Raw genomic sequence first — 25145 nt, 5'->3', positions numbered from 1 at the left:
TAGGAATATCTGTTTAAAAACCTAATAAAGATGTGTTTCTTTTTTATTATTTTTATAAAGGTAATGTACAAAGGGGTGCAGTTACATATGCCAAATAATGAGTACATTTCTCTTTGGACAATGTCAACTCTTCCCTCACTCTCTCCCAGTTTTTTCCTCCCAGCCTCATCCACAAGCTGTAGAGTTCATTTTTTTATATAGTGTCCAGTGAGGACCACTGCTGCGTTTGTTCACCCCAAAGATGTGTTTCTAAAGTAACAGTTTCATTATACAGTTGAAAGAGCATCCATACAGGAGTCTGACACAGGAAAGAGGAGAGTAGTTCTGTCACTTCATTCTCGGAGGTGAAGTAATTCACTGTGTGAAGTAATGATGCTAAGGAATCATTTCCTTCCTCAGAAGACTGAGGTGTGAGGACCAAAGCCAACCTGGGCACGAAAGTCCATGAGGCTCTTATCTCCAATTGACCACCAAAAAGCTGCAAGTGGAGCAGGGATTCAAGGGGTAGAGTGCTAGCCTTGAGCAAAAAAGCTCATCAGGGACAATGCCCAGTCCCTGAATCCAGTCCCAGAACTGGTACCAAAAATAAATAATTAGTAAATAATAAATAAATAAATGTGTTTGTCAACATGGTCTCTAAACCAAAGAATAAAGAAAGAAAGATTTCACCAGTTGGAAATGTCACATTCAGTAATTTAATAAAATTTAGTTTTCAGGATTGATTAGCTGTGGCTGCAGGGGATGCTGCCAGCAGCTCCATGGCTTCATTCTCTATTAAGTCATCTCAGCACACCATCATCTGCATATTACTCATAAAGTATTTCATCAATCATTTCTAATGTTTCTCTTGTTTTTCAGTGGGTTGTTTAGTGGAAGAGGCTTCTGCACTCATACTAATGCATCCTTTACCAAAAGTATATTATTTCAAATATCAAACTCATTGTTTGATCTCTCTATAAAGAGAAAGATGAGAGCTCAGCCTCTAAAGAGGGAGAGAAAGGAGCAAGTGGGAGGGAAAACGAGACTAAGATTGACTAATGTATCCATCTAATACCACAGGAGATAAACTTACAGGACTGACATCTTAAAGGAGTTTCTAGAAGGCTGTATTAGTACCATGGCTTGGAATCAATCAGACGTCTAGTCAACCTTTCATTCAGTCACTGGATTGAATATATCTGTGCTCCAAGGAGAAGGAAAAGTTCTTAAAGGTAAGTAGCCATTCACAAATAAGTTACATGCTGTACAGCAAGGAGAAGGAAAAGCAATATCCATTTCTCCACGGCTAAAATAAACTTAAGAAGCAATCAAAAGGCAAAATAGCTTTCATTCTATAAAAACTTCATCCTGATGAAGAGAAAGTTACTTTACCTTGAAAGCTAATTTGATAAAAATTCAGAGGGCCTGAACACTTCCAAGGTTTTTAATTGATGGGTATAAAAAATTTTAAAGGGGTAAATAAAATGGATAAAGTACTTAATACTCAAATGCTAGGTTGAATAAATATAATATATATATAATTAGCAGATGGTAGGTATTTTAGAATTTGTGTGAGAAGATAAGAAAAACAGGATGCAGAAGAGAGAGCCTAACAAATGTTTGACTCTGTATCTTCCAAATCCTCGCCAAGAGCATGAGCCTTACATATGGTAACCCTTGTACAAACAGCAACACATTTTATCCACAGATTGTAAAACACATAAAAACAAAGGATACATTGTCTGACTCTTTAATAATAACAATAAAAAAACAAAGGATTATGGGTTTTAAATACTTGTCAGAAAATGTAATGAATATACTGTTGATGCCTCATATATCTGGGCTCCGTATCCTCAGATCTAAACATAGATCTAAAAAAATTTTAATGTGTCTGTACTGAGCAATTCAGATTCTTGTTGACATTTCCTCAACAAGATGTGTAACAACCTACACGGCATATATTATAGTAAGTAGCACAGGTAATCTAAAAATTATTTTAAAATATGGATAAATAGATATAGGTTGTATCACACAATTTAATAGTCTAAAGACTCCAGCGTGCATGGATTTGGGTAACTAAAGAGGGTCCTGAAGCCAGTCTTCCTTGAAGTATGGAAAGGAGGGGGTGAGAGATATAAACCACAATACACTATAAGGATTAAAGTCACATTGCACAAACAAATTATACAATATAGTGCCTAACCAGCCACTTGTACTTCATAACTGTTTGTTGTCTCCTTGAAAAAAATTTAAAATTTAGCTGTGGCTTTTGAACTGCATCATAGCTTTCAATAATCAACAGGGGTTTTCAGGTAAAGCAGAATTCCCGTTGCAAAATGACTATATCAAGTAAGTTTCACTCTATTAATAGAATTATCCTAAAAATTAGCTGATAGTATTAAAGAAAGTAAGGATTATTTTTCAACAGAATGTTTTCAGATGGCCATAAACTATTTTTAGATAAACAAGCAAGGTACCTAAATAGAGAACAATAATAAATAGCTTATGTTGCTAATTACACTCTAAATCCATAAATTACTAGTACAAAGTTGCCCTTTAAAAAAATACCCTCCTCTGTTAAATCACTGAAGAAAAAGAATATTTCTACTCTTGAGAATTCTGCAGACATTCAATGAGTTTCTAACTGGCACAGGAAATAAAGATTCACACTTCGAACAGTTCTCTGATAAAATGGCATGGGTTGGTTAGATAATGCCACAAGACCCCTTTGCTGGCTAGGAGAAACAGCACCAGAATACTATCTCTAGGATATGGAAACAAGAGCTTTATCTTGTGTGATTGTTCTTAATGTACTATGCTATTTCTCTTCTCTTTTTTGCCCTTGTGGTTAATCTCATATTGTTACTGTATCTGACTTTGTTGCCTGGTATATTGTATATATGTTTATTTGTTTATTTGAAATAGGGAAGGGGGAAAACAAGATGATTCGGTGGGGGTGGGGGAGGGAAATGGGGACAAAACCATGAGAAGGGGTATCAGTGTGTAATGCACCTACTAGCTGGTAAATGTAATTGTAACCCCTCTATACATTACCCTAACAATAAAATATAAAACTAATTTTTAAAATAAAAAACATCCACTCCATGCACCAATGCTTAGCTATGTGACTTTATAAGGAAGAATTCATGGCAGCCAGGGGGCAGTAGACTAATGAGCAAATTTGATTTAAATGAAACCATTCTGAGAGTTACACTAAATATAAATGCTCTAAACCTTCTGTTAAGAATCAAATAAAAAGTGATTTTTTTAAAGCAAGGCCTAACTATAGGACAAAAAAGCACTTACTTAAATATGAAGATACTAATACAAAATCTCTAGAAACATAAAGATATTAATACATTCAAAAAAGAAAGGGAGAAAGATATACAATGCAGAATGACCTATGTTGATATAGTAGACTTTAGAATAAATACTATTACCAGAAACATAAAGAGATAAAATAGTAGATTAATTCTTTTTCATATATTTTTGTTGTAATTAATAGGGTTACATTATATTCATCAGATATAAGGTGCATTACTTCACATACATTGATACCCTTTCTCATGTCTTGGTCCCCATTTCTCTCCCCCCACCCTTGCCCCTCATCTTGTTTTCCCCCCTTCCCGATCTGATATAACGATCTTAAATGTGTATGAAAGTTAGGAGAGACATCTCTAAAATATATAAAGTAAAATTAGATAAAACTAAAAAAGAACTAGATGAATCCAAAATTAGGAGTAAAGATTTACTCCTATTTTCTCACTCACAGAAGAATGTAGAAGACTTGAAGGAAACTGTATACCTTTTGATCTAAGTGAAAGTCACAAAACTCTACATAGCGATAGATAGACAGACAGACAGACAGACAGACAGTCAGACGGAGAGACAGAATGCTTTCCAAATACACACAAAACCACTAAAATATCCTCTCTTTTGAGTTATAAAAATCTTAAATTAAAAGAACTGATGCTAATACTAGGTATGGGCAAAGATTTATGTTAATACTGTGTGTATATTCTAACATAAAAAAGAAACTAGAAATTATTTGAAGAGTTTTATGAAAATGCCAGTATATTTGGAAGTTACCAACTTCTAAATAACCAAAGGATAATACAAGAATAACAAGAAAGGGGGGCCGGGAGTTTGGCCTAGTGGTAGCGTGCTTGCCTAGCATGCACGAAGACCCAGGTTCGATTCCTCGGTACCCCACATACATAACAAAAAGCTGGAAGTGGTGCTGAGGCTCAAGTGGTAGAATGCTAGCCTTGAGAAAGTCTAAGGACAGTGCTCAAACCCTGAGCCCAAGCCCAGGACTGGCAAAAAAAAAAAAAAAAAAAAAAGAATAACAAGAAAGATCAGAAATACTGTGTAAAGAATGAAAACAGCACATAAATTTTTGAGCTGTCAGTGACACAGTACTTAGAAATTTTTACTACTACTTCATTACTCTAGAAGTTTTTAGGCCAATAGTCCAAAGCAAGAGTTAGTATTTTCTGTAAAAACTTAAATGATAATTGTTTTATGCTTGAAAAGACACATGATGTAGTTTTAGTCTATTGTGTGTTCCTGTAAACAATTTACTAAAACAATTTCTGAAACTGGACCATTGTTTAGAATAAGTATTTATGCCTTTCAAATTGGGGAGGTTTGGAAGTTTAAGTGAAAGGGGCCTCATCTGGTGAGGGCCTTCCTGCTTCTGCTTCTCATACACAGAAACCAGAAGGGCAAGATAACTCTTACAAGAAGGAAAAGCAATAGGGGCTTAAATGCTCATTTGTAGCAAGCTAATTCTCTAGATTACTAACCTACTCCCATAAAAACAAGATTAATCTGTCCATTAATAAGACAAAGGCATTACTGAATAATTACAAAAGTTTCACAATAACACATACAGATTTTTCTACCTGCCCTTTTTTTCTTACTCATGGTTTGCATTGTTCTGAGCTTTAGGAAAATGAACAAAACACCAAAATGTTAATCAACAATATTCAAGTATGCAATCTTTATCTAGCTTCTATATATTACATGTACATGTATGCATGCAAACATCTATATATCTATCTATTCCTATAGATTTAGTATTTGGACTACACATTTGAGGCAATTAAACTAACAGAACCTTGAAATGCAATTCTCCTCTCAGGGAAGTTTAGGTAAAAAAAAAAAAAAAAAAAAACTAGAGACTTAGTTTACTTCAAAAAAAAAAAAAAAGTCATGGTATGGCCTAGCAGTAGTATGCTTCCCTAGCATGCATGAAGCCCTGGGTTCAATTCTTCAATACGACATAAACAGAAAAAAGCCAGAGGTGGTGCTGTGGCTCAAGTGGTAGAACATATCCTTGAGAAAGCTCAAGGACAGGAAAGAGGCCTTGAATTCAAGCCCCAGGATTGGAAAAAGAATTAAATCACATCTAGAGGATCCAAACACTTCTCTGTACTTAGAAATGTAACATACATGAATATAACATTAAACTTTATTTACTCTTTGCAAATGAGCAAAGAATGAAAAATATGAGAGAGAAAAAACATAGTCACGAAAAGTGTCTTATTCCTTGCCTTAGCAATGTTATTTCACTCCTTTCCATGTGTAAAGAGAAGGCCCTTCTTTCTAGTGCCTCTCAAGCTTAGCAGTCCTGCTATTTCATGTCTTTCAATTGCCATCTCCAGAGCTGAACATACATATCTGCTTCCTTTCATAAGTCAATAATCTGTGCCAGCTGTTTTCCAAAAATAAACATCCAGAAGGCATTAGAGCTGACCTGAATGCAGATTTTCTTACCATATATTTCTTACCCTTTACTTAGTCTGTCTGGGCTTTGCCACCATCAAGATAAGCATAGAATTTGGCAGAGTAGACTATGAGCATCAATTCTCCTCCCCCTTTTTTATGGAAACTCAGGAAGAACTGTGAAAAATCTGCATATTACAGGACCAACACTGCATACTAAGAAGCTATTAAAAGGTGAGACAAATAGCATCCATACCATTTGCTTTTCTTAAAGGCTCAGTGCTTATTATAATCTGACACTAATGACTGCTAGTGATATCTGTAGCTGAGAACTCAAGGCTGTTAGATAGACATGGAAAAACTATTAGACTCACTGAAATGATAAAAGTAAGTGAAAAATTATATTATAAAGCTGAATTTTTCAGCTTCTTGGCTGTCAGATTTTGCAATAAAAATATACCCTAATTTTATACATCAGTATAACTTTTGGGGACAAAAAGAACCAGATTTCTCACTAAAACTACATAACAATGGTAGAATTCATCTTTCTATAACCAACAAAAACTAGCAATATACCCTGAATAGGTTTAGCTTTGAATTCTTGAATATCAACTTAGGATAAACAAGTTGAACTGATTCCTGCAGAACCTTCATGCTTGCATCAATGTGCTTTACATAAATAATTCTTTTAATGTTAAGCACACTAAAACATGAAGGTGAAAATAGTAGCCACTATTTATGAAGTACTGCTATGTTCACTTTTCATTTCCCTACACTTAGTTCATACATGCGTCTCAAGTCATATAGGTTATGAAGGATAAAGTTGAAACTTAAACTGACCTCTTTCAAACTAAACCTTATAGCCTTGACTCTGAAGCCGCTGATCTTATTCTGAGTCCCTAAAAATAAATACTTAGACTGCAAATCATGTGCAAAGCAGTCAAGAAGTGATTATCAGCTACTTCAAGGAACAAAACAAATGTCAACCATAAACAGCATTGCCAACTTCCATTAACAGAATTGAACAACGTTATGCTTAACTTTCCTCAGACAACCATGAGCCTGCTTCAGAATGTTCTAGAGGTCCCATCCATCACCATATTAGATTTATTCCTTTGGAAACTCATAAGCTCCAAATTATATTAAGAATACTATAAAACAATAATTATGCATAGCAGCCTTAGGAAGATACATAAAAATATGATATACATGGAAACTCTTCCTACAAAGGATGATTACATAATACAATCTCACTGTGAAAGCTTCCAGTCCCACTGTGTGCTAAATTATAACATAAACCAATCTTGTCTGCACCACACTTTCTGAAGAGAAGAATATGCTGAACAAATAGGTTTCTGCTCAGGTCTACTGTGTAAACTGACTTTAAAAAAATATTAACTTGGAGAAACAGTTCAATGAGAAATCTTATTGCTTCTCTTCTCAGGGACTACCATAATTCTCTGTTGGCCCAAATCTCCCATTGCCATTCCAGAATCTTATTCACTCATTGAAATAATAACCACTTGTTTAGCATATATTATGTGTTAGTAGTATGTTCTGAGCACAGCAGGTATTTCCTAATTTATTCCTTTACATTATTCCACAAAGTTGGAATATGTCGTTCCCATTTCATATAGGAGGATAAGGAAGTGACTGGCACAAGTTACACAGACAGCAAGTGACCAAAGTAGTATTGAGGAGAAGGTAAGGATATTTGCATATATCACAGTGAAATAACTTAGTTGAAGAAGAAATGTAGCAAGATACATTGTATTCAGACTGGCATATTGAATGGAAACCCTTCCATACTACTACTTAAAGATAATTAAATTAATTAACTAAAGAATCAAAGAAATATATATTCATTTTTAAGTAATTAGATGATACTCTCTTAGCTATTTGAAATATTCTTCCTAATATTTCAAAAATTATCTTGATCCAAGCATAATTCAGAAGAGAAGAAACTTTACTTACGGGTATCATCCAGTTAGCCAGGTCACCATATTTCGAAACCTGCATGGCTCCTAGCATTGTTAGATTGACATGCCCCCTGAGAAAGAAAACGAATATAGAAAGCAAACTTCATAAACTTCACGTTTCTGCTGCTCGAAAACATCAACAATTAAAAAAAATTATACTCCCAAAATGCATGTCCTTTTCATCTCCCCTGCATTCTAAATGCAGTTCAAGGCTAATGCAGAAATAACCATTAAGGGTTCTTTTTTAAAAATATAACCCGGATTGCCCCCAGAAACAAATTAAATGTAGGTATGTGCACATTAAAATATGTTCCCATCAGTGAGGAAGAAGGTGAGTGAATCGGAAAACAGTAGCTGGGGGAGGAAACATAGTTTGAAGAAAATGTTAGAATCTTCATGAAGGACCTGAGGCAAAGATACATACTCCATGTTGGAGAGTTCCATTCCTACTTGTGGGCTGGGTATTTCAGTGCTCAACCACCAGTGGGAGTGACTTCATAGCTTCCTGCAGCTGAATAAGTGGTGATACCTTAATAGGGCTGTGAGAGAACCCAGCCCGGGTCTTGGAGCCTTCCTCACACATTTCCGGTGACTCAGCCCTCCCTACACCAGGAACACAAGAGGCTCCATTATTACATACCCTCTAATCATGGCGAATGATTCATCACTGGAGAAAAATGAAGCTCCTGGAAGAACAGTAACTGTTTCCTTGCCTAAACACACATACACACACACACACAAAGAAAAAAAAAACAAAAGGAAGAAAAGACTTACTTTTCTAAGGATATCATGCTGAAAAAAGGGTCTATACATCTTTTCTTCAAAAAAAAACTTAAGCTCCCTTTATTAAAAAGAAAAAGATCTGACAGTGCCACTTTTCACCATTGCTGGGTAATATGCTAATAACCAACTTTTAATGTTAGTATTTGTAAGTGCTGTATAGGCGATGCATCCTTCTATTTCCTGTACCTACCCTGCCTCTTTCCACGACCATACCCTACCCTAAGTCACTGTACAATACAAGTAAGAATGAGGAGAGATTTGGGGGATGACATTTGTCAGAATCAATATAATTTCAAGTCACTAGAGTCACAGAGTAAACATGAACAGGAGAACTATAATTTTGGAGGGGATTTTAGAGAATATGTCCTTCAGTCTTTCCCTTTTTTGTTTTTTCATATCAGCTTTCAGTTAAAAGCTCTAGTATATAATCTAGTGGCTGCTGTTGACTATACTTTATAGCACACTGGAAGTCTGCTTAGAGAGGAGATCTTACACAAGCTTGCCACCACGCAAAAATGGTGATGCAGAGTGAGGAGAATATGTTCATTAACTTGATGGTGGTAATCATTTCATAATGTATACAAATATCACATCATAAATTATCCCTCAAAAGTGCTAGGGAGGGGCCGGGAGTTTGGCCTAGTGGTAGAGTGCTTGCCTAGCATGCATGAAGACCTGGGTTCAATTTCTAGGTACCACATATATAGAAAAAAAAGCCAAAAGTGGTGCTGAGGCTCAAGTGGTAGAGCTCTAGCCTTGAGAAAGTCCAGGACAGTGCTCAGGCCTTGAGCTCAAGCCCAGGACTGGCAAAAAAAAAAAAAAAAGTGCTAGTGAGTAAATAAAATAAAACTAGATTAACAAGTTATAAAAGATATATCCAAAACCCTACTCTCGTTAAACCTGAGCCCTCTTATTCTCTCTGTCCTTTCTTCCCTTTCTTGTGTTCTCTTCACTTTGTCCCATCTCCTGATCTCTTCTCCTCTTTTCTGCCTTAGACTTTCTCACTCCCTTCTTTTAAATTCAATGTTACTCTCTTGCTCCTTTCACTTCTACAAATGCTATACTATTTATTTATTTATTTATTTATTTGTTTATTTATTTATTGCCAGTCCTGGCACTCAAACACAGGGCCTGGGCACGATCCTTGAACACTTTTTGCTCAAGGCTAGTGCTCTGCCAGTTGAACCACAGCGCCACTTCTGGCTTTTTCTATGTATGTGAGACCGAGAAATCATCAAGTCCAGGACTTCGTCCATACTAGGCCAGCACTCTACCACCAGGCTACGCTCCCAGACCACTATTTTTTTATTTAATTTTATTGTAAGATTTTGATAAAAGGGGGAAATAATATGTTAATCATGGACAATTTTTCTAATGTTAACTTCTAACAATTCTAAAGTTCTAACTCTCAAGAACTTCTAAAATGCACATGTTGTAATAAAATTCAGAGTCAGAAAAACTCTTCACCTTTTTCAGTTTCCATGAGTCAAGTAATATCACTTAACTCGGACTCAACAGGCTCTCCTCTTTGTCTCCTCTCTTACTCTACCTCTTGCCTGTTCAAGAGCCTGTTTAGAAAGCTCACAATCTTTCTGATGCAAGGTAAGTCAATTATCTGAGGACATTCTATGTGCCACTCCAGACAAGAAGCTAGACAAAAACAAGGTGTGTGAAAGCTGCAGGTATGCACAGAAAAGCTGCTGGATGCTCAGCAAGAGCAAAAGTGGTCTGACCATTCCCAGCTGGTACAACAGAGTTACGGGTCCACTTTCTCAAGTCTTAACAAAAGCTAACGTGTCCGTCAATGTTCTCCTCCATTTGAACTGGATCACAGAGGAACTTGGAGGATATTTATATTGCATTGACATATTTATCCCCTGAGGAAGTTTGATTCTAAATGACAGAAACATTTTCACATTTTCCAAAACTGAAAAGCTTTAGAAAACACTTTCTGTTATGGTTTGAAGGGGCTTTTAGAAAGCGCATAACATTTTCAGGATTAAGTGAGATAATGTAAATAAGGTTTTCTCCAGAGCCTCACCCAGAGAAACAATTCCAAAAAGATTAATTTCTATCTCTATCATTGTTATTTCTCTCTCTAAACTTCTTTTAAAAAGAGAAAAAGTCATTTCCCTTCTATTGATAAATGCCACAAGACCCATAAACTTGGTTATAAAGCCAGCCTGTGTGAGCTCTGGGTTTTAGGACAGGCAGAGTGCTGGTAAACTTCATCCTAGAACAATTTTTATGTCTAACAAAATAAGATATTTACCAGTGCTGTGAGATGGAGGGTTAAGAAGGAAAAATTTATAGATAGAAAGTGAGGAAATGTTTTTTCTTTTTTTCTTTCTTTCCTTTTTTTCTTTTTTTCTGGTCCTGGGGTTTATACTCAGGGCCTTAGCACTGCCCCTGAGCCTTTTTGTGCTCAACTCTAATACTCTACTACTTTTAGTCACAGCACCACTTTCCATTTTTTCTGAGTGGTTTACTGGAGATTAGAATCATAGAATTTCCTTCCCAGTCTGGTTTCAAACCACGGTCCTCAGATCCCAGCCTCCTGAGTAGTTAGGATTACAGGCATGCGCCACCAGCACCTGCCTTATTTTTTGGGGGGGAGGGGGAGGTCCTGGGCTTGAACTCAGGGCCTGACCTCTGTCCTTGGACTTTCTCAAGGCTATTGCTCTGTCACTTGAGCCATAGCACCATTTCCAGCTTTTTTACTGCACCATTTCCAGCTTTTTTACCAAGGAATCAAACCTGGGTCTTCATGCATGCTAGGCAAGCATTCTACCACAAGGTCAAACTTCTGGCCCCACAAAGTATGTTCTTTTGAAGTAAAGTTGATTGTCAATATTTTTATTTAATGTTTATGTGTATTATTTTGGAGTACAATGTGTTTTGATGCATGTACAGATTGCACAATGGTCCAATTAAGGTAAATATATCCATCTCCTATAACATCGTTTTCTTATGTTGGTAACATTCCAAATCTTTTCTGGAGGCTTGGGGTGGGGGTGGGGGGTTACTCCTAAGGTATGAACTCAGGGGCTGGAAGCTGTCCCTGACCTTCTGTCCTAAAGGCTAGCACTCTACCACTTTCGTCACAGCTCCATTTCTGGCTCTTTGGTGGTTAATTGGAGATAAGATTCTTACAAACTTTCCTGCCTGTGCTGGCTTTTAACCATAAGTCTCCTATCTCTGTCTCCTGCATAGCTAGGATTACAGAGCTGAGCTACCAGTGCTAGGCTCAAATCCCTTCTTCTACCTTCTTACAATAGACCATTTATTACTGTTATCTAGGGTTACTCAAAACTTCCTACTCTTATCTACATGTAACCTCAGTGAAAGCTTCTTCATTTGTCCAAATTTTTTTTTACCAATCCTGGGCTTGAGCTCAGGGCCTGAGCACTGTCCTTGGACTTTCTCAAAGCTAGAGCTCTACCACTTGAGCCTCAGTACCATTTCTAGCTTTTTTTTCTCTATGTATGTGGTACCAAGGAATCGAACCCAGGTTTTCGTGCATGCTAGGCAAGCACTCTACCACTAGGCCAAACTCCCGGCCCCATTTGTCCAATTTTTAAATTGGATTGTATATCCTTCTGGTATTTAGGTTTTGAGTCTTTTTATATTCTGAATAATAATCCTTATCAGGTGATTAATTCTGTCACGAGAAGATACTAAATTTTATCAAAGATTTTGTCCTTGATTCCATTCATGAGACGTGTTATGTTTGCTGATTTGCATAGGTTGAACCTCATGCTCTGTGCCCCTGGAGACATTTGACAATGTCTGCAGATACTTGTCATGGTTAAAGCTTGGAGAGACAGTGTGATTGGCATCTAGTGTGTAGAGGTTACATAGCATCCCACAGAGACTCCCGCAGTCATCCAGCTCCGAAGTCCTACAGAGTTGACTAGAACACCTGCCTACAGGCATCTGCATAACTAGATTAAAAAGTAATAACAAAATAAAAATAAAGCAAGACGTGAAAACAGAGCAGGCTATTTGAGGGAGGGAAAGATGGGAGGTGGGGGAAGGGGCAAGCATAATCCAGGTCCTTTTAATGTATGTGTGGAAATGTCATACTAAAACCCATTGATTTGCATAGTTTTTATATCTTAATATACATGTACTATTTGAAAATGAATGAAAAGCTAATCTCAGTAAAATTGTGGGTTCTATGAGCATTACAAAATGCTCGAAAAGATTCTAAGTATAATGTTCTGTCAATGATGTTTTCTAGAGCACACAGTGCTATCATCAATACTAACTGAAAATGGAGAAACTTTTTAAAAATGATTTATCTGTTCCTTTAATTTTTCCAGAAATACTGCCTCCAATTTTTTAGAAATATTTTACCGAAAGACATTATTCACTCATACCTTCTATTTTTAGCAAGTGTTTTTTCTGAATCTCTACTGAATGTAGTGAAAATAAGTAAAAATTTATGAAGCATATTTAATTAAATTTCATTTTCTAGAAGTAGGTAAGTGAATGTTTAACTTTACAAAATGGAAAACATTCCCATTAGAATTCTTTCAAACTAGCACAAATAATAGGCTGATATTCAAGGTAACTTCTTGATATTTGGGGAAGTTAAGGAGATCACTAACTTATATTCTACATTTTCTCTTCCAAATTGTTTCCTGCCTCATTTGTATAGCTCCAAACCCATGAGCATCAAAATTGCCCATGAATTCTGAGACTTTGGGTCAGAACTGAAACAACTGCTTAGGAATTAAAATTTCTTAGTCAAAAAAAAAAAGTATCACCACACATGGCACACACACCTGCAATACCTCCTACTTAGAATGGCAGGTAGGAATCAAGAGGATCATGGCTGAAAGAGACCTGAGTACAAAGTTAACAAGAGCCCAGCTCAATCAGTGCCCAGGCATGGAATGTGTGGGGGAGGAGGGAGGTCGGGGCATATTGGTGACCACAGTTATGTGCCAAACTGGCCTGAGCAAAAACATAAGATTTTTATCTGAAAAAATAACTAAACTAAAATAACTTAAGCAAAAAAAAAGACTCGAGATGTGGCTCAAATATTTATCTAGCAAGCATAGGAAGAAGAAACAAAATCCTTCACTGGAAAGTGAATGAGTTAGAATATTACTCAGCTCGTTTGCACCTTGACTTCATTAGGACTAAGCTATTTGTAAGCTGAATAGACTTGGAAACATCCACTGTCCAGCTATGTGACCAAAAAGATTACTCACTTGTCTAAGAAAAGTAGATTTTATGAACTCAAGCCTGAAATTCAGAAAATAGTTATTCATTTTGCAAATAACTCACTAACATCATAACCTAATTAAACCAAGCAGCAAATATTTTCACAGATCAATGAGCTGTTGCTAAAGGGTACAGTACAATTAAATTACAGCCTTGGTTAAATGCCGTTGCTTTGTCACAGTGGTCCCTTAAGAATTGAGTCATGTTAACTAATTCAACTATTCAAAAAGAAGCTGTATTACTTCCAAAAGTTCTGAGTATCAAACATCAATTGTACTTGGTAGCTGGCCTCTGTGCTCAGCTCATATTACCTCTGAGTTTTATATATACTATTTTTGAAAGCAAAGTAAGAACAATACTTTTGTGGAGGTTAAAATGGATAAAGAAAGATGCAAGAAAAAAATCTCTTGCTAGAACATAGAAATTAGCTCCTAATCGGTAGCCCCATCCTAAGGAGACACTATCACCTCAAATGATGACATTATTGCTACAGACACTGGCAGCCTGACCTTAGGCTGCTAAAAGATGTAGTGGTACACAAGTATATTCTCCTCAATAACAGGCTAATAGTAGAAGGAGAAACATACAATTACAGGGTCAAAGGAAAAGACCATGCTAAAATCTCCATCTACTTTTTCACCTCCCTGGGTTGTACTTAGTGACAGAGTACTGCTCTAAGAAACACTATCTGCACCCATACAAAAAGCTCTCACTCTCCCCAGTAAGCACTAGAGGACAGTGAATATCAACTACACTTGCTACTGGGGACCAACTCCCCGCTTCCCCATCTAGAGGAGTCTGAACTGCATCAAGCCCATTGGATGAACTCCCACTAGATGAGCCAATAGAAGGTTCAGCCAGGCAACCAAGGTTACTGCAAGCTGGTGGTGTTCTACAAGGTCCTATTCCTTTTAGATGTTACTGCTCCTCATAGGGGACTGGCAGTACTTATTCTCTGTGGGATGTTGCAGTCCTTATGGAGTATTCCCTTCTTTCCATACTTTTCTAAATTGTCTTTTCCTTTAATTCTCCTCCATAGCTCCATTCAAGTAATCTCTTTGTAGAGTTCAGGACCCTGACTAACCTACATCAAAGCTCATCTATGCTTGTCCATTAAGTGAGTCTCCACCAGCATTTCCTCCTTCATCTCAGTCATCCCTGAATGATAAGAGATGCCGAAGAAAAACTAGAAAGGCTCAATCAGACATGCAGTAGAATACTCTCTAAGAAAGAACCATGAACTTTATAACTTGGGGAAGAGGGGAGTCAAGGGGCAGAGGAGTTGGGGGGGAAAGTGGGAGAAAGTGAAATTTTTCATTTTTCAATGGAAATTTTCAAAAAGAAATATACTCATTATATTGCTTATGTAACTGACCCCACTGTACATCACCTTTACAATACCATTTTAAAATAAATCAAAGAAAAGGTAGGAAGGAAGGAAGGAAGGAAGGAAGGAAGGAAGGAAGGAAGGAAGGAAGGGAAAGAAGGAAAGAGAAAGAAAGAAAGAAAGAAAGAAAGAAAGAAAGAAAGAAAGAAAGAAAGAAAGAGGCAAGGAATTGAGTCTAACTTCTTGCTATTGCTTGGCACACAACCAAGTTAACACAAAGGAAAACATTAGGGAAAAAAATGTCAAAGTGAGTTTACCTGCATTGATTAGATCTGCATCAACTTCATGCTTCAGAGGATAAGGACCCTGCAAAAGACAGCATGCTCCCATTAGTGAAAGACAATTTCCTAAATACACGCCAAAACTGCAATATAAAAAACTTCCTGAAAATCCTAGGAAGCATCTGAGGACTGAGGCCTTTGTAAATTAATTCCTATATTTTTGTGTCTCTCTTTCTCATATTCATTAATGTTTCTACACTGGCCTTCAATTTTGTCAGTCATGGGACTTGAACTCAGGAGCTTGGACACTGCCACTGAGCTCTTTTGCTCAAGGGTAGGGCTCTACCCCTTTGCACACAGTGCCATTTTTGGTTTTCTGGTAGCTAATTGGAGATGTTGTATCATGTACTTTGCTGCCCCCTCTGAATTTGCACAGCAAACCTAGAAATCTTTATACTCCTTTGCTCAGTTCTTTTCAGTTTGTTGTTATAATTGTGTTATTTGTTTGAATAACCATGTATAGATGCATGCCTGCTAGGATGGAAATCAGAGCTTCAAACATGCTAGGCCACACATGCTCTACTACTGAGGTATATTTTCTTTTTCTTTCTTTTTTTTGCCAGTCCTGGGGCTTGAACTCAGGGCCTGAACACTGTCCTTGGGCTTTCTTCAAGGCTAATACTCTATCACTTGAGCGACAGCATCACTTCCAGCTTTTCTGTGTACCTGGTACCAAGGAATTAAACCAGGGTCTTCATACATAATAGGCAAACACTCTACCATTAGGCCAAACTCCCAGCCCCTGAGGTATATTTTCAACTAAAGGCAAAAGCTAATCACTAGGATGCAGCAAGTCCTTTCAATATTAAACCAAAACACAGAGGAAAAGGAAAAAAAGAAACAGTCAAGAATGAGAAACTATACATACATCTAGGATTCTCCTAGCAGAGGATCATAATAGCTCAAAAGATATGTATATATGGCCAGATATGATGAGACTAACTCTAGGATATGGAAACAAGAGGTTTACCTTTGTGATTGTTGTTCTTAATGTACTATGTGAAGTTATGTCTTTTCTCTTTCTTTCCCCTTAGGGTTTATCACATGTTGTTACTATATCTGACTTTGTTACCTAGTATATTATATATAGCTTTATTTGTTTATCTGAAAGAGGGAGGGGAAGGGGAAAAACAAGATGACTGGGAGGGGTGGAGGGAGAGAAAGGGGGATAAAAAGATGAGAAGGGGTATCTGTTTGAGAAGTAATGTACCCACTACCCGAGGAATGTAACTGTAACCCCTCTATGCAGTACCCTGACAATAAAATATAATTTAAAATTTTTAAAAAAAGAATGAGGAACTATAGGCAATCCATTTTTACATATCTTCAAAGGAATGACCAAAATGTAGGCCTGTATAAATGCCTCTTTAATGTTAACTATGGGTAAGTCACAGACTTATTTTTCCTTTTTTTCAGAATAATCACTTGAGATAAATAAAACTCAGGTCTTGGACGTAGGCATATACTTGTATCCAGATCTTTTGCACCTATGTGTCGGAAAATGGTCATGTTTATTGTTTCAATTAAGCAGTGCCAACTACATGCCTGTATGCCAGCACAGGCAGGCTAAGACCATATATTTCACATATAAAATATAAATCTTCCATGTGTGCAGTTTGTGCTTTTATTTTAATAATAGCTATGGTATGCTGATAAAAACAAAGCTCATAAATTATACTAGTTGGCAAACTATAAATAATCCCTGCTAAAGTTCGTAAAGTAAAACTTTAAATTAGTTTAAAATTTTAAAATTACTCTAAAACTTACCAAACCCAGAACACCATTTTCACTTTGAAGATGAACAGTCATATTTGGGCTGATAAAGTTACTGGCCAAAAGAGGGATTCCTATACCCAGATTAGCTGGAAGAAAAGATGTTAAGGAAAAGTAATGGCAAAGGTAGAGAGATGATGTCATTAAACTTTCTGCGCATTTAAGTCAGAACAGATGCTTCCATTAAAGGGAGATGTTGTGGATGTAATTACCAAATATATTGTTCAGTAATGCTCCGGGAACTACTTTGTAATTTTCCATAAAGGAAATAGACTGTTAATGACAGTTTTCTCAATAACAGTAACATGTTTTCCTACAAAGACAACAAAAGAGTGGCTTCAGAAGCTAGCCAAGAGGTCACTATAATAAAAGTATGAAACAGCTTTCTTTTTTATTACCGTGGATTGAAATTACATCTGTATTGAAATATAGTGAATGATGTGGTAGTAAACATCTTTTGATCCTTGTTAAAATGTTATTTTCACTGTACAAAATTCTCACTGAAGAGAAAGATGATTACTATCCTAAAAACAGGTACCATTTTTAACTTTAAAAAAGTCTTATTGGAGAATATCAAGTACATAAATTCCTCTGGTTTTGCTATGACAATATTACTTTAAAGAACCATAGAAAAAAGTGACGGGTACATTCTAGGCTGGAAGGTATGATTGAGAGGGAATTGGTCTAATGAGAATAAACTTGGTAAATAAATAAATAAAAATAATGAAAAACAGAAAAAAAGTCCAAAAATAAATTATATAAATCATGTCCACTCCTTTTTTTAAATATCGAAAGCAGATTGAGTTAATTATGGATTTGAATCACCCCCCTTACAAAACATCATATATAAAAGTGCATTCCACAGGATTTTATCAAGGAAACAAAATCTACTGCATTCTAGAAAATCATTTTGTGAACATTCAGTTGCTGTTTTGGCTAAAGAAGGTTAACAGATTATAATCAAAAGGCTTAGCAGGCTGATCAACACAGGAAAAGCAAGGGCTCGATCGCTGACCACTCTCAGATTGCTAAAGGATACCATACATGCCATCCTCAAATTCAAGAGCTGCCCTTCTGATGATACGTTCCCGCACATCAGCTCCAGGTTTGCCAGATCTGGATTGTCCGTCTCCCTCTTTCCGGACGGATAAACGCTTTAAAATAAACAGAAGTAAGTTACTCATGGCTGTATCACTGCCAAATATAAAAGTTTTCTGGGGAAAAAAACTCTCATGATCACTAGGAAGCAATTCTGAAGTGCAATCAAGAGTCTTAAAAACAAAACAAAAAAAGAACATGGGTGACATTTGATGGCAGGAATAATTCTTCTGATTTGCTCCAAGAAAAACACACACCTGCTCTGTCTCCTGGAAGTGAGTAATATACCTAGTACTGTCATGCTCCCTGCTATCTTCAGTACTCGTAACACTTCTAGAACTGAATTCTCCTCAGGTGTTCAGAGACTGAGCATATACAAGGTAAAAGGAAAAGGCCTGGGAAATATGTTATTCAAGGGCGTCAGTGTGTTTACCAGGTGTTACTGCGGTCTATTGCATATGCCAACTGCAAAGTCTAGACTAATTTTACTATAAGTATAGCACAGAAATAGCCCGAAACAATCCAGACATTTTTCCCATTAATAAATATCCTTGACAGAGACTACTTTCCTTTATCTTAAAGCCACTGACAATAGTTTTGGACAGCAGGATGTCTTTCTGCTCATGTCCTCAGGGGCTCTATGTCTGTCAAGATTTCTTGACTCATTTTATACCCATCTGGTCATTCCTTGTAGTTTCACTGGCTTAAAAATATCACCAGTGTTCCATGTCCCCTATCATTGTACAATCTCATGCTATTCTTCCTACAGTGCGTGATATTCTTCCTACAATCCATAAAAGTACAAAGTAATCTCAAGATAGAAATATACTTCTGCTGGGCATGGTAGCTGTAATCCTAGCTACTCAGGAGGCTGAGATCTGAGGATCAAAACTCAAAGCCAGCCAGGACACTAACTGAGACTCTTACCTCCAGTTAACCACTAGAAAACCAGAAGTGGTGCTGTGGTTCAAGGGGTAAGGCAGTAGCCTTGAGCTGAAATGCTCAGGGACAACACTTAGGCCCAAAGCTCAAGCCCCACGACAAACAACAACAAAAAATACTTCTGAGTAATAAACACTAAAAATAGAAACATGTTTTTGAGGGAAGGGAAGGAGAAAGGGTGAGCAAATGCAGTCATATTTTTTGTACATTATGCAAAAAATGAACTATGTAAACTGAGGCTAGGAATGGAAGGAGGGAAATGAGAGAGAATGAAAAAAGGAAGGGGTGGTACTAGCCATGGTACTTGTACCTAATTTATGGAATTATAACCTTTCTGTACAACTACATTACCAATACCACCACCACCACCATTGTCGTCATCATCATCATCATCATCATCATCATCATCATCATGAAGACTACAGCAAAGAATGGATTATGCTTCTCTACCCTCTAGGACAGCTAGCCAACAGAAGCCTGGCAGACACAGCCTAAAGAATTATGGGCCTAGTCATTTGTCTACCTTGTAGAAATGTGCCTAAAGGTATGAGCCTAGGCAATAGCAAAGAAGCTTCCAGTGAGACCCAAAGCATAATTTGCTTCTGGTTATCTGGATGTATCTGCACCTAAATCAGATCCATAAATACTGGCAAAGAATCTAAGTCAATTACTTCAATTCGCTTTTCGTATTTTTCTCCCTTTATAAGGCGATCCACATAAATTTTAGGAACATGTATATCTTCTGCAGCAAATGATCCAATATCTACAATTTCTTCAACCTAGACAAAGAGAAAACAATTAAATTAGATAAATGAAAGCTGAAAAGAAACTTCATTTATTTTCTTTTTTTTACTTTGTATCACAATTTGTTTTTTTATGAAATGTATAGAGGGGTTACAGTTATATTCACCAGATAGTAGGTGCATTACTTCTCACACATTGATACCCCTTCTCATGTCTTTATCCCATTTCCCTCCCTTTTTCCCCTCCCAATCATCTTGTTTTCCCCCTTCCCTTTCCCATTTCAAATAAACATATATACAATATGCCAGATAACAAAGTCAGATACAGTAACAATATGAGATTAACCAAAGGGCAACAAAAGAGAAGAGAAATATTGTAACAATATGAGATAACCAATATTTCACCTTGTTATCTGATATATTTTATGTGTGCTTAAGTGGTTATTTGAAATTGGATAGGGAAGGGGGAAATCAAGATAAGTGGGAGGAGGGGGAGAGGGAAATGGGGACCATGTCATGAGAAAGGGTATCAATGTTTGTGAAGTTATAAACCTTCTATCTGGTGAATATAATGTAACCCTTCTATTGATTACAATAAAAAATATTTTTAAAAAAGAGAAGAGAAATAATATAGTCCATTGAGAACAACAATCACACACTATAAAGTTCTTGTTTCCATACCCTGGAGATCCTTTCATTTGGGGCTGGATATGCAAAGTAAATATACATATGAAAGAATAATCATATGTGTCTATGTGCACACATGAATATTGTTTGCAGTTCACATCTTCTAGACCCACAAAAGAGAAATTTGAATATACATTTGGATATAAAATACAGTGTAGAAAGCTGCAGAACTTAGTCATTTCCTTAAAAAGCTTCAGTCATAAACTCATCAAATGGTTCTCAGCACATCTGCTTGAACTTTCACAAATTGCAGATGAACTTTGCAAAACTTGAAGGCACATGCCTTAAACACAGATTCTTAGAATTAATGGGAAATTTATCATATCAAAGACAAAATCTGTAACCACATTTGCTTGGTCAATTGAAAGGCTTTACAAATATAGACCCAAATGCTATTTGTAACAGTTTTTAATTATTCCTATCCTTGGCTTCCTAAGATCATGACAGAACTGTAATGGCACAAATAATGTGAAAGCTATATAATCAATCCTAATATGAAACTTTCAGGAAGGTAATGTTAATCATTAGGAATAGTGGATTTAATTAGAATTAGTCATCCCCGGGACATTTTATAACAGTGTAAAATGCTCCCAAGTTAGTCTGCTATTTTAGAAACTCAGAAAAACAAAATTTTCCAGCAACGTAATTTTAAAAGAAAGTCAGAAAAAGATCAAGAAAAATGAATCTCGACCTTGTTATAATGAAAGAATTCTTTTCTGATGAAAAATCAGATGCTCTGCTTTAGAGACCCTGTATCGTTTGGATTTTCAGTGTGCCCAAGCCCTGTGATGCTAGCTAGGTCCAGGGATGGCACTATTGTGAACCAGTGGAGTCTTTGAGAGGTGGGTGGTGTGGGAGGTCTTTTTTAATCCTTAGACATGGGTAAAGAAGAGCATAGCACCCCATCCTCTCCTTCCCTGTATTATCCTTTCCTGCGTGAATGAAACAAGTAAGTTTGCACCCTCACACAGTCCCCGCTTCCATCTAGCACTCCCCCAGAGGCCATGATCAGTCTGCCTGATCATGAAGTGAATTGCTAAAGGTCACTCGGGGTAAGATTTTATTTTATTTTTATTTTGTGGGTCATGGAGCTTGAACTCAACCTGGGGGCTACTGAGCCTGTCCCTGAGCTCTTCAGCTCAAGGCTAGCACCCTACCCTTAAGCCAAGCCCCCCTTCCTGTTTTCTAGAGGTTATTGGAGATAAGAGTCTCAGGTCCTTTTGTGCCTGAGCTGGCTTTGAACCTCGATCCTCAGATCTCAGCCTCCTGAGTAGCTAGGATTACAGGCATGAGCCACTGCGCCTGGCAAGATTTTATTTTTGTAAGCTAATATCTCTGGCATGTTATTACAGTGATAGAAAGCTGACTGATACAATACTAAAACACCTGTGTTGAATGTTTACTATAAAATATTAAAACAACCACCCCAAAGCTTGTGGCATCACTAGCCCTCCTTATGCTGTGGTACTAAGGCATGCCCTTACCAAGCTCCTCCTACAAGGCGCGACTATACCAGTGACTATAGGCGGTATTTCAGCTACTGTACAACACTCCAATTAATTTTAAAATACCAAGACGTACATGCTGGACAAAGGTTACCTTCCTTGAACAGTAAAAGAATATGGACAGAACAGGGAGAGAAAAAAATGATTCCCAGGAAGAGTCAGTAACCACGTGCCATGTTGACACCCATGTTGAGTGAGTGTGCATAGATATATGTGAGAATCAGAGAGAAGCAAGGATACTTCCTGCCCTGAACTGTGTCTCCTCTTCCAGACTTTCCTGGTATTCTCTATCCGAAGTGGGGATTCGCTAAAGAGAAGGTGGAGATGGGACAGCTTACTAACAGCTAAGGATTGGTACTATCTAAGCAATGAGCTGAAGTTGCCAAACATTAGGGTCCATCCATATCTGTACAGTCTTTCAATTCAAGCCTTTTAAAAACATTTATATATTAATCCATTTTACTGAAGAGACCTCTGAAAACTATTCGTGAAAACATTAATGACAACATTCATTATAATGAGTTGCAGACAAAGTGGTCAACAATAAGAAAATGGTAAAAAAAATAATAATAATTTTAGTTTTCTGCAGGTGCTTAACCAGTTCTGCCAGCACAACTTGTTGAAGAGGCTATCTTTCTTACATTCTATTTTTTTGGCTCCCTTGTCAAAGATTAGGTGGCCATAGGACTGTGGTTTAATTTCTGGGTCCTCAGTTCTATTCCATTGATCTTCAGGCCTGTTCTTGTGCCAGTACCAAGTTGTTTTGATAATTATTGCTCTGTAATAGAGCCTAAAGTTTGGTATTGAAATTCCTCCTACACTGTTCTTTCTGCTAAGAAGTGTTTTTGCTATATGAGGTCTTTTACTATTCCATATGAAATTTTGGATTGCCTTTTCTATTTCTTTAAAGAATGACATTGGGATATTGATGGGTATTGCGTTGAATTTGTAGATAGCCCTTGGCAAGATTGTCACCTTCTTTGTCACCCTGCACTAGAACTAACTCCAAATGGATCAAAGACCTGGAGGTAAAAGCTGACACACTGAAAACCTTACAAGAAGGAGTAGGAGATACACTAGGCCTCCTTGGCACAGGTCGAAACTTTCTTAATTAAAGACTAAGAATCACAACAAATCAGAGAAAGGCTGGATAAGTGGGACTGCATTAAACTGCAGAGCTTTTGTATGGCAAAGGACATAGCTAGTAAATTAATTAGGAAGCCTACAGAGTGGGAGAAGATCTTCACCAACCAAACAACGGACAAAGGCCTCATATCTAAAATATATCAACAGCTTAAAAAATTGAATCACTCCAGAACTAATCTCCACAGTAACAACCATCCCATTAAAAATGGGCCAAAGACTTTAAAGAGAGTCTTCTCTGAAGAAGAAACAAAAATAGCCTATAGACACATGAAGAAATGCTCAATATCTCTGGTCATAAAAGAAATGCAAATCAAAACAACACTAAGATTCCACCTCACTCCAGTTAGAATGGCCAGGATCAGGAAAATTAATAACAACAGATGCTGGAGAGGATGTGGCCAGGAGGGATCACTACTACACTGTTGCTGGGTGTGCAAACTCATTCAACCACTATGGAAAGCAGTGTGGCAGTGCCTCAAAAGGCTAAACATAGAGCTTCCCTATGACCCAGCAATTCCACTACGTGGCATTTACCCAACTATCCAGAAACTAGGGCATACTAAATCCACTAGCACATCAATGTTCATCGCAGCATTATTCACCATAGCAAAGACATGGAACCAACCTAGATGTCCCTCAGTTGATGAATGGATCCACAAGATGTGGTATTTGTACACAATGGAATTCTATGCTGCTGTCAGAAAAAAACGACATCGCCCCATTTGTTAGGAAATGGAAAGACTTAGAAAAAATCATATTAAGCAAAGTAAGCCAGACTCAAAGGAACCTAGGCTCAATGGTTTCCCTCATTCATCATAACCAGTAGAAACCTTGGGCTCTAATAGCAAAGATTTGCAATAGAGCAAAAACTTGATACATAAGGCCATATAGTATGAAGCTAATTGAATGGACCTCTACGATATTGAAACAAAAGCCATATAATGAATGATTGCTGTCTTTAAGGTACTATGTTATCTCTCATCTCTTTTGCTGTTCCTTTGTTATCTCATCTCATATTGTCACAATATCTCACTTTCTTATCAGATATATTGGATACATTTGTATTTGGTTACTTGAAATTGGACAGGGAAGGGGGGAAAACCAAGAAGAGGGGTGGGGGGGAGGGTAATGGGGACCAAGACATGTGGAAGGGTATCAATGTATGTGAATTAATGTACCTTCTATCTGGCAAATATCATGTAACCCTTTTATTAAATACAATAAAAATATTAAAATAATAATAATAATTAAGTAAATAAATATGTGCCCACATGATGAATAGTATTATATTCTCAAGATACTTGATGACAACTCATAACATTTTTTGTTGTTGGTAGTCACAGGGCTTGAACTCATGGCCTGGGTGCAGTTCCTGAGCTTTTGTACTTAAGGCTAGCACTCTATCACTTTGTGCCACAATGCCACTTCTGGTTTTCTGGAGGTTAATGGGGGGTAAAGTCTCATGGACTTTCTTGCCCAGGCTGGTTTTGAACTGTGATCCTCAGATCTAAACTTCCTGAGTAGCTAGGATTACAGATATAAGCCATCAGCACTCAGCAACACATCATAATTTAACATTATAAAAATATAAGATTTTGAGTAAATAAGTATTAATACATATGTAATTAGTTATTTATTTGATAAGCATATGGCTTAACTACACATGCTAATGAAAGTGTAATATTTCAACACATGCACATGGAATGGGATAGGCACTGATCAAATCAAGATGACTAACATTTCCTTTCAACAGATTATTTGTATACTGATAAAAAGGGGAAAAACTGAAATGCCAGGAGCCAGTGGCTCATGCCTATAATCCTAGCTATTCAGGAAGCTAAAATCTGAGGATCACCAGATTACAGTGGAAGCCAGCC

The 25145-nt window shown here is 37.0% G+C and overlaps 1 protein-coding gene across 1 annotated transcript in view; it reads right to left on the bottom strand.

The window, feature by feature from the left end:
* Positions 1-25145, bottom strand: part of Oxct1 (3-oxoacid CoA-transferase 1) — a 124557-nt gene that overhangs the window by 42205 nt on the left and 57207 nt on the right. Inside the window, exons 8-13 of the mRNA XM_090331997.1 lie at positions 19859-19966; positions 18187-18301; positions 17142-17236; positions 15351-15399; positions 8329-8401; positions 7684-7759 (exon numbers count right to left, since the gene is read on the bottom strand). Of these exons, the coding sequence (XP_090188123.1) occupies positions 7684-7759; positions 8329-8401; positions 15351-15399; positions 17142-17236; positions 18187-18301; positions 19859-19966 (516 nt within the window). The remainder of the gene's footprint in view (positions 1-7683; positions 7760-8328; positions 8402-15350; positions 15400-17141; positions 17237-18186; positions 18302-19858; positions 19967-25145) is intronic.

The sequence above is a fragment of the Megascapheus bottae genome, chromosome 4, assembly GCF_031878675.1.
Source record: "Megascapheus bottae isolate mThoBot1 chromosome 4, mThoBot2.hap1, whole genome shotgun sequence".
Taxonomy (NCBI): domain Eukaryota; kingdom Metazoa; phylum Chordata; class Mammalia; order Rodentia; family Geomyidae; genus Megascapheus; species Megascapheus bottae.
The sequence above is the reverse complement of the archived record's forward strand: the minus strand, read 5'-3'. Positions and strand labels throughout refer to the sequence as shown.